At 40.0% G+C, this 13,590-nt stretch overlaps 1 protein-coding gene and 1 pseudogene across 2 annotated transcripts; both read left to right on the forward strand.

Moving 5' to 3' along the window:
* The first annotated feature begins 996 nt into the window (after positions 1-996).
* LOC144634959 (uncharacterized) lies at positions 997-5,265 on the forward strand (annotated as a pseudogene). The gene is made up of 3 exons (XR_013567290.1): positions 997-1,310; positions 2,129-2,718; positions 4,000-5,265. The product of XR_013567290.1 is annotated as an uncharacterized LOC144634959 (transcript).
* Positions 5,266-6,728: 1,463 nt separating this feature from the next.
* On the forward strand, positions 6,729-13,206 carry LOC144634965 (uncharacterized). Its single transcript, XM_078494012.1, has 3 exons — positions 6,729-6,788; positions 8,744-9,346; positions 11,148-13,206. Exons 1-3 carry the CDS (start codon positions 6,758-6,760, stop codon positions 12,296-12,298), a joined length of 1,785 nt encoding a protein of 594 aa, XP_078350138.1. The 5' UTR covers positions 6,729-6,757; the 3' UTR covers positions 12,299-13,206.
* The last annotated feature ends 384 nt before the right edge of the window (positions 13,207-13,590 follow it).

The following is a 13,590-nucleotide window of genomic DNA, read 5'->3' on the forward strand; positions in this document are numbered from 1 at the left end:
TTTACGAGACTAGACACCCAAAATCCCTGCATCACTATCAATGCTTAAATAGGAAAACATCTGTCAACATCGAGGCCGCAATGATTTTTTTTACGTTTAGGAAAGCTTCTTTCTCTTCCGAGTTAGACTTTTCTTATTCTGGACATTATTCGTCATATCACCGATCAGTATCCCGGAAAAAAATACCCTTTACTAGACCAAAACCCTCTGAATAAATTCCCGGAAAACGATTTAAAGGCTATTTTTACCATGGCAAATGTAGCTAATAAGACAGTCACTATTTAAGAAAAGTGGTAGAATTTGCCCAAAATGTTTACTTGGCACACACTGCTCCCTAATTCTTTATCTCAAAAGATCTCAAAATCTTCGTACTTGATCAACTCTTGTCTCGAGCTTATTTTGGAATGACTTTCGTAAACATAAATTTTCCGCCCACAAACACTTGAGCAGTACGATCAGATGTTATTAACCTTTGTCCATATCATGCAGGACACAAGATACAATTTTATTTTTAACACAAAATGGTCCAAAACATCTCAAATGGGAAGAACGCTCAGGAATTTCCGGCGATGAATGTATGAAATATAAAAAAATAACCTTTTGACCGATGAGGAAAAGCTCTCCTCAGAGAATTGAAAAGAAGCCAAAATATATATATATATAAAGCGAAAGGGCGGGTTAGAATGGTAAATGGTTGCTTAACGATTGAGACCACCCCACCAAAAATAATATATTCAGTCGACATGATCAACAATCTCTAGTGACTAAAATTTACAAACAGGTTTTGTGAAAATGGCTAAACGATTTCTTCCCAGCTTTCGGAATGTTATCCCTATAGCTCTCAGTAGCAAACTTGACATTTGACTTAGCTGACGGTAAATCAATCGGCGGTTCGTAAATTGAAAAATAAACGTAAACGGGGATAAACGTGCCTCCCTTAAAGAATTGAAATGTTTCCAATAACATCTGAAACCGGAATAAGGTCAGACAAGCATGCACTGTGTTTTTGGCTAATATCTTTGGTCGCAAAGCCACTGGTTACACTCCATAAAGATTTCATCCAAGCTTGTTAGTCCTCACGGCATTTTGATAATTAACGATATTATGACTGAGATATCGAAGACACGCCCGGTCTACGGTGGTGTTTTCATCGATATTTCTCTCCGTTATTTGCTTCGCGGCATTAATTCACGTCGAGCTCGAACTTCACGTTCATCGACAAATGCTTCAAGTTTTGAATCAGCAAAGAGAAGAAAACGACGAAAATGAATCTGTGATGAAAATGTTACATAGAGAGGATTCAAACAAAGGTAATAAGCGCAATGCTTTAGTTAAGAAACAGTTGAAGTTTATTAATCTTTTAAATAAGCTACAGCTGAATGTAACTAGGAAGTTGAAACATGAATCTCGGGCAATCACATCGCGTTATTTTCGAGTCAAATCAATCCAATGTTCTCAAAACAAATAAACAACTCTAAACTTTATAAATGAGACATAAAGTGCGTGTTGCTATGTAAAGAATGTAGACTTCCGTTTTGCGCTGGCGTCCAGTTTTCTCGCCGTTCTTACCGCGCGCTCATCGATCGAAAAAAAACGAAAAACTAGAAGGCTGTGGACAGTCTATAAAAACTATAAAGAATGTGGCACTATTTTACTATAATCATATGGCATTAATATAATTTATTGCTATGTGTCGCAAGACGTTCAATGGAAACTAAGACAACTAAGCCTACTCTTTCAGCATCAATGAATATCAACATAACTTCCTTTAAAGCTGTAGTGCTTATTTAATTTGCTGTGAGCCTTTGGAATTCCGTTCTTATCAATTGAGCGATTGTTTCCTTTCTTTCTATCGAACTTTGTGATTCATATGGAATAATCGCTTTCACAAAAAACGGAGATCAACGCATGGCGCGAGCCTATTTCTTAACCATAATCACATGGAATATAACCTCAAATTTGACTGTTTTGATTTTGCAGCTGTCTTCAAACTCCCGTAAACAACATTCTAGATCAAGCCCTTCTCCGCTTGTTCCGCTTTCTGAAAGAATAGTTTTTTTTTTGTACTTCGTTGTCAACTTTGTAGTACAGTGAACTTAGCAGAAGATTTGGTAATATTTTCTTTTAGAACCACACATACGTTATAAACGTAATGTAAACCATGCAGACAAAAGAGCAAACGCCAGCGAAGCCATCGATCGTGAAGTCATCAGAAAAGAAGTCCGACTTGCTCTAAGTAGCCAGATCTGCAATGTACATTGCCCTAAAGCCATCAGAGGAAGACGAGGCAGGCCTGGCCCAAGAGGCTCTCCAGGTAAACACGGACCGCCAGGGCCGCAAGGACCACAGGGACCTAAAGGAAACCAAGGTACTCAGGGAATTCAGGGTACTCCAGGACCTAAAGGCGACCAAGGTCCTCAAGGACCCAAGGGCGATCCTGGTAAATCTATCTCAGCCCCTTCAATTGTGGCACCTCCGATGTCCATGGTGGTAAACGAAACTGGTACAGCCTCGTTTCAGTGTGAAGCTGAAGGAAACCCAGAACCTAAAGTCACGTGGCTGAAGCAGAACTCCAGTCTTGTCGCGGACAAACGAGTTGTGCGTCACGTGGTGGTCTGAGGATTACAGATGTGACGTCACAAGATGAAGGAATGTACACATGTGTAGCAAGAAATATTCTTGGTGGAGCATCATCATCAGCCAATTTAACTGTTCAAGGTGAATGAACTAATTTATAGAGATTACAGATTTATTGATGCGCTACTGTGATTCCAACTCAGGCATATGCAAAAAATAAAAAAAGAATTAAATTTATTGAGGGATAGTAAAAGGGCTTCTTTTTCTCACACCTCCTGCCCACTACCCCTTTTCCCTTTCCACTAACCAAAAAACAACAAGAGTTGAAGATTGAATCCCGTGAGCCACTTTATTATATTAGCAATACTGAGAAATTTTGTATTGCTGGTATTATTAACAAAATATCACCGTAACTCAGGCTTGATACGTGTACATCAAAATCCGCTCTGAAGGGCGTGTTATTTGTTGTTGTTGTTTTTTTGTAATAATAATATACATACAAAAATTTCTGCATGCTCATTGGCTGAGAGCACGTCAATTAATCCCAAACAGTGCAGAAAGTTGAAGTTGAGTGCAAAAAGTTATAATTGAGTGCAGAAAGTTGAAATTAAAATGATTGACAGGAAAGTCGAAGAGCGCGCCAAAACAAAGTGGCGACCGATATCGTTTAGTGTTTGAGAGAGCAAAATCGAGCAAAAACATAACGATTCATGAAAAGTTTTACCGATTTAAGAAACGTTATAAGTATATAAACCAAAATACTAGGAATTGGACGTTTGTACAGCACAAGAGAGGCTTTACAAAACTACTGAAAGTTACCAATCGTGGATTTTCTTACACGACGGCTCGTAAAGAAGAAAGATAGCAAGCGTGAATTGAAGTTGGACATTTCAGCCCAAACTCATACAACTGAATAAGGATAAAAGCATCTGATAATGCATGACAGAGAGATTTAGAATTTCCTTTTTACAAAGCCCGACAACTCCGTTATGTTTAAGAACGAATCGGAAAGGTAAGCCACTGAACACGTTTTGTTTGTCATCCACTTCAAGTGAAATTTTTGTATGTCTATTATTAACAAGTAATCACATGATTTTTCTCGTACAATTTGGGATAAATCAGCACTCGTAAATTTTTCAAAGACTACAAATTGCACTTGCCCTACGGGCTCGTGCAATTTGGTTAGCCTTTGAAAAATTTACTCGTGCTGATTTATCCCAAATTGCACTCGAAATCATGTGATTACCTATACAAATAAAATGTATTTATTTTACGTTTTACATTTTAAGTCAATAAACGTCGTAAATCGTAAAACAACTGTGTGTTAGTCACAAATAATTCAGCTGGATGTTCGCAGAATTTAAGAAAAATGGAGCGTTTTATTAAGTTTTCAACTAAGGACATGGTTTTTACACTTCACAGTTGGCGCCTTGATCACCCAGAAGCCCTCGTCCATCATCGTTGAAGAAGGACAGAACGTGAGCCTGGTCTGCCAAGCTACTAGTCAGCCGACACCAACAGTCACGTGGCGCAAGTTGTACGGTAACACAATGAAAACACGATTTAAAGTTGACAGGGTGAAATGACGATTACTAATGTAAGGAAAGAAGACGCAGGAGACTACGTGTGTTCAGCCAAAAATCTGCTCAAAGAAGATTCCGCCGTGGCACAAATTACAGTCATTGAAGAACTCAAGTTTAAGTTGCTTCCATCCGTGAAAGTTGTCACATCAAGTTCTAGCGACGTGATTCTAAACTGTTCAGCTCAGGGTGCCATAGACATTTCCTGGAAGCGAGCGGGCCAGAGTCAGCTCCCAAATCATATTCTTTATCCAAATGGAACTTTAGTTCTCAAACAAATTACTTCAAACGATGCCGGAACTTACACATGCGTTGCGAGAAATTTCCATCGTTCTATTAAAACAGACGCTTTCATCGAGGTAATTCCCAAATCTTGTAACGATTTGAAATCAGGACGCAGTCGAAGCGCTTCAGGTAATTACATGATTGACCCTGATGGTAAAGGTAGCGTGACTCCTTTCAGTGTGTACTGTGACATGAGTGACAAGAGCGGTGTCGGCGTGACGGTCATAAGTCACGACAGTGAGAGTAGAACCCACGTTGGTGTTTCTGGGTGTGAATCGAACCTGCTGGATGTTACAGTAAAGATGTGCAATACCCTGGAGTCAGCACCGCTCAGCTAGCAGCACTCACTCGAGTCTCGCAGAACTGTGAACAGTTTATCAAGTTTGAGTGCAAGAATGACGTGGGGTTTATTGAGAAAAGTTTTGCTTGGTGGGTGTCACGTGATGGAACACGGATGAACTACTGGGGCGGTGCTACAGGCCATGACAAGATGTGCGCATGCGGAGTGACAAACTCTTGTTCCAATGGTTACAAGTGCAACTGTCGCGACGGTAACAGTATCAGTGCCAGCTGGAGAGAGGACATCGGTCTGTTGACAGACAAGTCTGCTCTGCCTGTGACACAAATCAGACTGGGAGACTTGGCTGACCGACCACGAGAAGAAGGATATCATACATTAGGAAAACTCAAGTGTTATGGCCAAGCATAGACGGTGGGCTGGCAGCAAACGGTTCACTGCATAAACACAACCTACAAAGCTACTGTGAAATGATGTTAAGTGTCACGTTTTTATATGTAAACCTGCTTGTCGAAAACTGTCACAATACCAGTAATTTTGAAGAAAGTTTTTTTTTTTTTCAATCCATGGCTGGTTTAAAGTGTTTTCATTTTTTTTTTCAGTCTAGGTTCCAAAACCCTATTATAACAATACAAAAAGTTGTCAGAAAAAGTTGAAGCGGTTATTAATTATTTAAAATGAATGTTACTCAGCATTAAAAAAAACATCAAGTTTATTCATATTTTACTATGTTAATCACCGCTGTTTGTTTTGTATTTTAATCAAGCTAGGATCAATGGCCTAAGGGCTTGATTATATGGCGAATTTCAGCCCGGTTTGCCGGGCTGGAGTTGTTGCTATTACATGGAGAATTTCAGCCCGGGCTGAACACTTTAAAAATTGAATAATTATCGTGGCCGCCATTTTCTTTCGTTGAGAACCACCACTGCGCATCCGCAAGCTCAATTTCAGCCCGGGCTGAAATTGAAAACGCGATAACATGAGGTTTTTCAGCCCGTTTTCCCGGGCTGAGATTTCCAGCTTGAAACCGACCTGGAAATTTCAGCCTGGACTGTAATTCGGCCCGGGATAAAACTTTCTTCATGTAATCGCAGACGCGTTTTCAAGAAGATTTGTTTTGGAAACAGGGCTGAAATTTCAGCCCGGCAAACGGGGATAAAATTTCAGTCCAGGCTGATATTCGCCATGTAATCAGGCCCTAAGAAAAAGAGTTAGTAACGAATGGTCGAAAATATCAAGATGGTCATGCCCAAGAACTGGTCAAGAATTTCGGATGAAAAAAAGAACCATCAAAACATTGACTGATCAAAAAGAGCCCTTAATCTTTTTGGTAATTTGAAAACCAGACAAATTAATAAAAGTGCAAAAGCAGGGTTAGGACAGTGAAGGTTAAATTTATTATTCAGACCGCCTCAGCAAAACAATCTCTCAGGTTCCAAACATTCCTAATGAATGAAACTTAGCAACCACGTCTCACAGAAAAATGCACTCGATCTCGACGCTCAGTTTTAACATATACTTTTTTATTAAGTTTGTTTTAAAATGCACTCAGTACCAGGCTTCACATACGATTGTGCTGGAGATCAATCAATCGTCAGCTTGTGAATATGTAAAAACATTGACAGGGATAAGTGCAAACATGCATGTCTCAGCAATAAAAGCTGACAACCGGAATAAGGTCACTAACGGGTTGAAACTGTAAAAACACACGCATTGTATTTTTTGTCTGACTTTGATCGCAAATTTAAACGTAACTATCTCCATCAAAAATTGTTATCCAAGCTTGCAAGTTCTCATAGCCTTTGAGAACAGTATTATGACTGAAATATCAAAGACACGCCCGGTCTCCAACACGGTGGTGTTTTCATCGATATTTCTCACCGTTATTTGCTTCGTGGGATTGATTCACGTCGAGATCGAACTTCACGTTCATCGACAAATGCTTCAAGTCTTGAATCAACAAAGAGAAGAAAAGCTCGAGTTACGAAACACAGCAGACGACGAAAATGAGTCTGTGATGAAAATGTTACACAGTGAATCAAACCAAGGTGAGAAGTACAATGATTAAGTTATAAAAAAACAGATTAGTTATATTTGTCTTAAGAAGCTACAGCTGAATGTAACTAAGGAAGTTGAAAAATGACTCTTGGGCAATCTAATCCAATGTTAAACAGCGATTCAAACAAAGGTAAACGTAAAGTTATTTTTTTTATTTAAACTACAGCTGAAACGTGACCTAAGAAAGTTGAAACACGATTCTCGTGCAATCGAAATCGATTTAGTTTGAAGAACATCAATCCAGCGTGTATTGTTGCCAATTCAAAACTTATCAATAAGTTTAAACTTTATAACTGAGAGAGAAAGTCATTGTTTGCCTGAAAAGAATGCAGCATTTTTTTCTATAAACATTTAGGTAGAAAATAATTTTAACTCTCACGTGAACTTAACGAAACTATACTATTACGCGTTTCAGCATCAATGGAGGTTATAAGACTTCCTTTATAACAGAGCTGATCAACGGTCTGCATTACGCAAGTTTCTGTATGGTGTACTGCTGTGCAGCGCACATGATGGAATTTTGTTCACTAAGAATGTAAATGTGAACTGATCGATATTAAAGTTGTCAAACTGATTAGCAGAATTTCGTTATTCTTGGCATTGAGTGGAATTTATATAGGCATGATAATTGGTCACGTAACTAGGAGTCGCGCTGAGAATGCAATTAAACGTAAACAAATGCTTAGTTGACCACCTATCGTGTTTTTGGAGGGCACTTTGACCCATACAGAACAAGGTGGCTGTTGGTCCCAGGCCACAAGGAAAATGCATGCAGCCTTTGATTTATTCAAATAAATTAAGCTTGAAAAAAATATTCACAAGCTTCTTAAGATCATCATCTCTTTCTCACACACCTTTTCTAACTACCGTCTAAAATTCACCTATGACCTAGCGCTATAGAAATCTGTTAAGTATCTTTGACGGGCCTTTAATAAACCAGCATAGCCATTCATTGCGTCGGTTACTTGCACAAACATAACTATTAGGACTTTTTTCTTTACCATCTAGTCAGTAAACCCTCTAGTCAGTCAGTCTTATGGATGGTTTTCTGCACTTTCGACCTTCGTCTGCTCAGTCTGTTTGTTCAGACCTTTCACGTGCTTATGCACATGTTTGGCTGTTCACTCGGCAGTTCATTCGAATCGTTGTTTCTGCAGTCTTCATATCCGTTACTTACATGAACAGTAAAAGCCGAAATATTAAAACCTATAGAGTTCCGAAACTTTTTGGTTTTAATGTCATAAATGGCATGCCACAGCGTTGGAACTATTCCTTCGCTTAGGAAAATCAAAATAAAAATTACCAAGATAAATACGAATTTTGCGCTATATAGAATCAACCAATCAGACACATTACAGTCAGATCTCTATAGTACTACGTCCCTCATCGAGTGCATGGGGTCAGTTTTGCCTTAACTACAGATCTAGAGGACTCGTTTTAAGACACTTATTCGTTTGGTCAACAGATTCTACCCGTTGTTTACTAACATGGCGAAAAGTATTAAAATAACACCAAAGGCGTATTCGCGACAGCCCCAAAACCGTGCTTCACAATATCGAACTTAGAATAAATAATTTCAAGGGGAAAAATGTGTTTTCTCTTGAGGATCGAACATGATCTATCAGTTTTTTCTTTATTATCTTATGACATGGGATAACAGCGGAAACCATCGCCTGTTTTGGAACAAAACGCACGTAGAAAATGACCTTAAATCTAGCATCAATTTAGCCTACGAACAGGCTTTAACAGGCCTTCCAGAGATTGCCCCTCCGGCCGAGCGGTCTCCAGAATGCCAGTTCGCAGGCTAACATCAATTTAAATATCTCTCGTAAAGGTCATTTTAGACCTTCGGCTCTGCCGCTTCTGTCTAATGTTTGATGGCGCGTTATCGACTAAATGAAATGTGAACTCAATAGTAAGTTTTTGTACTGAATGATTCTTGCAGAACCACACATTCGTTTTAAACGCCATGTGGAAGTTACAAATAGGAAACCAAACGCCAGCGAAACTGCTGCGGAAACAATCGATCGTGACAACATCAGAAGAGAAGTGCTACTAGCTCTAGGTAGCCACGCTTGCACGGTTCATTGCCCCAAAGGCATCAGGGGAAGACGAGGCAGGCCTGGCCCCAGAGGATCTCCAGGTAAACATGGACCGCCAGGGCCGCAAGGACCACAGGGACCTAAAGGAATTCAAGGTACTCAGGGAATTCAGGGAACTCCGGGACCTAAAGGCGACCAAGGCCCCCAAGGGCCCAAGGGCGATCCTGGTAAATCTATCTCAGCCCCTTCAATTGTGGCCCCTCCGATATCCATGGTGGTGAACGAAACAGGTACAGCCTCGTTTCAGTGCGAGGTTGAAGGAAACCCGGAACCTAAAGTCACGTGGCTGAAACAGAATTCCAGTCTTGTCGCAGACAAACGAGTTGTGCCGTCAGGTGGTGGCCTGGTGATTACAGATGTGACGTCACAAGATGAAGGAATGTACACTTGTGTAGCAAGAAATATTCTTGGAGAAATGACGTCATCAGCTTCGTTATCTGTTCAAGGTGAATGATGTTTTACTTGTCAATCAATTTATTATTTAATTTAATGCTCTGAAGCCGTACGACTATAGCATGTGTCAGATAATTGTTATCGTGCAACACACTATTCTGTAGTCCTTTTAACAACTGGTTCATGCTTTAGCGTGCTCCATCGAGTTATGGAGCACTTGGGAAGTTTGGAGAGCACGAAAGTAGCGTAAGAGTTGCCCGAGACGATAGCCGAGGGCAACTCTAGCTTCTTGAGTGCTCTCCAAACTTCCCAAGTGCTCCATTTACAAATAGATTCCATTTTGCCGTGCGTCTGTTCAGTTATAGATCACAGACGTCGTCAAAATGTGGTATGAACAGAAAAGTGGCCCGCGAGCCGCTAGGCGAGTGGGTCACTGATGTGTGAGCAATGCTGCTACCCGTAAGCTAAGTTGTTTTGTTTTCACGATAGAGTTTCCGTAACCACGAAGCACTGTTAAATCGATTAAAAGTCAATGAAAAAACTAACCTTTGTTCCGATTTGGAAAGTTGCTCAAATCTGCAAGCATGAACCAAAGCGTTCAACCGCCATTCATTTGTTTCCCGTGGCGTCTTCCAACTGTACACCCGGGCTAGCTGTACAACATCGGTCAAACACTCTCATACAGATTTCGATGTTTTTTCGAATAATTCACTGTTTTTTTTCAAGCTTCTTTAGCCCAGTTAAATGCTTCGAAAGGTGGACGATGCCTGGCGTATTATTTCTCACTGTAGATTTGTAATTAAGCTGAACTTTTTCGCTTTGTTGTCGCCCCGCGAGTTTTAAAAACTTTGCCGACAACTTTTCATATTCCGCCTGGATAATATGTCATCGCTTTCGCAAAATATAGCGTGTGAGCTTTACTCATTGAGATTTTCACTCGTCGATTACGTCATTAGCGTGCTCCATCGCTATTTTGAGCACGCTTACGTATACTGAATTTGATTGCGCGGCTCTGCTAGCTATGTTATACAAATTGTTCTCTGGTTTAGAATATGGCCATAAATCAGCCTATTTTAAAACGTTCATTCATTATTTGCAGTCGATGCCTCTTTCCACGTGCTACATCGTAATCGCACCCGTTCTATTAAGTGGTTCTTCGACACCTTTGTCTTGACGTAAACGGTTCCTTATACACAATGGAACTGAGCATTTATAATACACATTGTAAATATAAGTTTATCCCTCGGACGTTCAAGCAAATGCATATCTCCACCGTGGTACGGGATGGCCTGGTGGGGGTGGGATGGCAGTTGAATGAAACCCCCCCTTAGGGTTTCGTTCTATTAACGCGCAGCGAAATTATTTTTGATTAAGTGTAAATCCCTTATTTTACTCTACATGATGACTAATTTTTATTGGCTCTGATCTCACATGACGTCATTGGAGCTGACATCTTGGATCCGTCATATGAGATTTCACCAGAAATCCAATATGGAAAATAACGGAAATTAATGCACAATCAAGCCAGAATGCTTATCGAATATAAAGTTAAACAAATCGTACACTTTTGTTTGTTTTTTAAATCGAAAAAAAGGTGTAAAAGTGACGATTTTTGGCCAGACCTTTCTGTTATTTGACGTTGCCATGGAAACGTCAAAAATCGTTGACATATAGTTGATAAATCCAAATTTATGCAACTTATGATTGAACAACCACTGAATGTTCAAGCGTCATAGAGTAAATCCTCTTTTCAAACTACGAAAAAACTTCCCCGTTTTTTTTCTGACTTATAATAAAAATATCCTCTTATTGTTTGCTAATTAGAGGCTTTCTCTTTTTTGTTTAAAAACCTAGTTGGCTCTGTGATCACTCAGAAGCCCTCATCTGTCATCGTTGAAGAAGGACAAAACGTGAGACTGGTCTGCCAAGCTACTGGTCAGCCGACACCAACAGTAACGTGGCGAAAAGCGTTCAGTCAATTACCAAAAGAGAAGGCTACAGTTGTTGATGGGAACCTGACCATACTCAATATAGCAAAAGCAGATGGTGGGACGTACGCATGCACGGCAAAGAATATCCTTGGAGAAGACGCCGCTGTTGCACAGGTTACTGTTTTAGGGAGACTAAAATTTGCTTCAACTCCTCCAATCAAAGTTGTGGCATCAGATTCTGAGAATGTAAAATTAAATTGTAGAGCTCATGGTTCACTAGAGATTGTTTGGAAGAGAGCAGGCCAGAATCTTCCTCAAAATCATGTTCTTTATCCAAACGGAACTTTGCTTCTTCAAAGCGTTTCATCAAGCGATGCAGGATCCTATTCATGCGTGGCAAAAAATTATCATCGTTCTATCGAGGCAACATCATTTCTTGAAGTGCTCGGACCCATATCCTGCAGCAGTATAAAATCCGTCCGCAGTGGCAGCTCTTCAGGTAATTATGTGATTGACCCTGACGGCAAAGGAGGCATGACTCCCTTCAGTGTGTACTGTGACATGAGTGACAAGAGCGGTGTCGGCGTGACGATCATAAGTCACGATAGTGAGAGCAGAACCCATGTTGGCCCTAACATTCCTGGATGTAGTTATAACAATCCAGGATGTTACAGTAAAGATGTGCGATACACTGGAGTCAGCACCGCTCAGCTAGCAGCACTCACTCGAGTCTCACAGAACTGTGAACAGTTTATCAAGTTCGAGTGCAATAATGACGTGGCGTTTATTGAGAGAGGTCGTGCTTGGTGGGTGTCACGTGATGGAACACGGATGAACTACTGGGGCGGAGCAACAGGCCATGACAACATGTGCGCATGCGGAGTAACAAACTCTTGTTCCAATGGGAAAAAGTGTAACTGTGGTGAAGGCAGCAGCGGCTGGAAAGAGGACAGCGGTCTGTTGACAGACAGGTCTGCTCTGCCTGTGACACAAATCAGACTTGGAGACTTGGATGGTTCAAGCGAAGAAGGATATCATACATTAGGAAAACTCAAGTGTTATGGCCAAGCATAAGTGATGAGTTGGTAAAAAAGACGATTAGACGATCCACTGTAAAGCACAGGATATATTACTGTCACTGATCTCGTGCAATTTGTGAGAAATGACGCGACAGCGCATAAACGTCTTATATACTCTTTTATACCATGCCATAGAAAATACAGCCAATAAGAATTCAGGAAAGCCGTTGTATATTCGACGGTATTCAACTCAACCTTCCCATCGTGCGCGGCAATCTTATTCTCGACGAAATTTAGTAAGCGTATTTTCTATAGCATGGTATAAAAAAGTTACACAACACTTTCTCGTAGTATACTTAACAATTATCCTGCTCAATCGTGCGGAATATCGTCTGATTTTAGCCGACTCGGCCTCCGGCCTCGTCGGCTAAAATCAGACAATATTCCGCAAGATTGAGCAGGATAATTGTTTTATTATTCAACATTGTCAACGAAACACATTTTGCACATAGAAAAACTGTAATTGTGCAGCGCTTTATAATATTTCGGACGAATCTTCGCAACCTACGAATATCGCAGGATATCTGTTATGTACGGATGACAGATATCGTTAACATTTTGACCATATTTGGGCAGCGCGCGCATCTGTTGAATAATAATATGGAATATCCCACTTGTCACTTGTATTTTCTTGGTATACACACTCGCCTAAAGGCTCGTGTGTATACCGAAAAAATACAAGTGACTCGTGGGATATTCCATAGTATACCACTCGAAAGCGTTGCATAACTAGTATACATACTCGGAAGTTAAGACGGATTTTTAACTTTACCTACTCGCCAAAAGTTTGTCAGGAACCGTGCGCATGCCTTATTGATTATTATCCAAGTGTAGGCTGTAAAGTAAATTCCTACGAATATAAAACACATTTATACTTCTTGAAACTAAAATTGCCATTTTTATTCATTGTGAAAACTTTAGAGTCTTTACAAAAAAGGCGGCTAATAATTTCAGTGCTGATTTTGGTCAGCTTTTTATCTTAAAAAAGGAATCTGAAAAGTGGCAGAAAAAATAATTACTTAACTAATCTTTCAACAAGAACTGCTTAACCTCTAGTGTTCCCACCTTTATAATTCATGTTTACACACAAGAAATAGTTATTCCATAACATTTTTTTAACCCACTTCTTACAAGCAAACACATTTTGATTTTATATGGAACAAGACATATAAATATGATTTTCACAAGACAGTAAAAGTCTTGTTTATCGTGGCGTCAAAAAATTTTAAAATCTAAACTACTTCGCAAAGCTATTAGAGGTACACCAATAAGCGGCTGCATACGTGA

The sequence above is a fragment of the Oculina patagonica genome, chromosome 13 (assembly GCF_052425735.1).
Source record: "Oculina patagonica isolate OP01 chromosome 13, crgOcupat, whole genome shotgun sequence".
NCBI lineage: Eukaryota > Metazoa > Cnidaria > Anthozoa > Scleractinia > Oculinidae > Oculina > Oculina patagonica.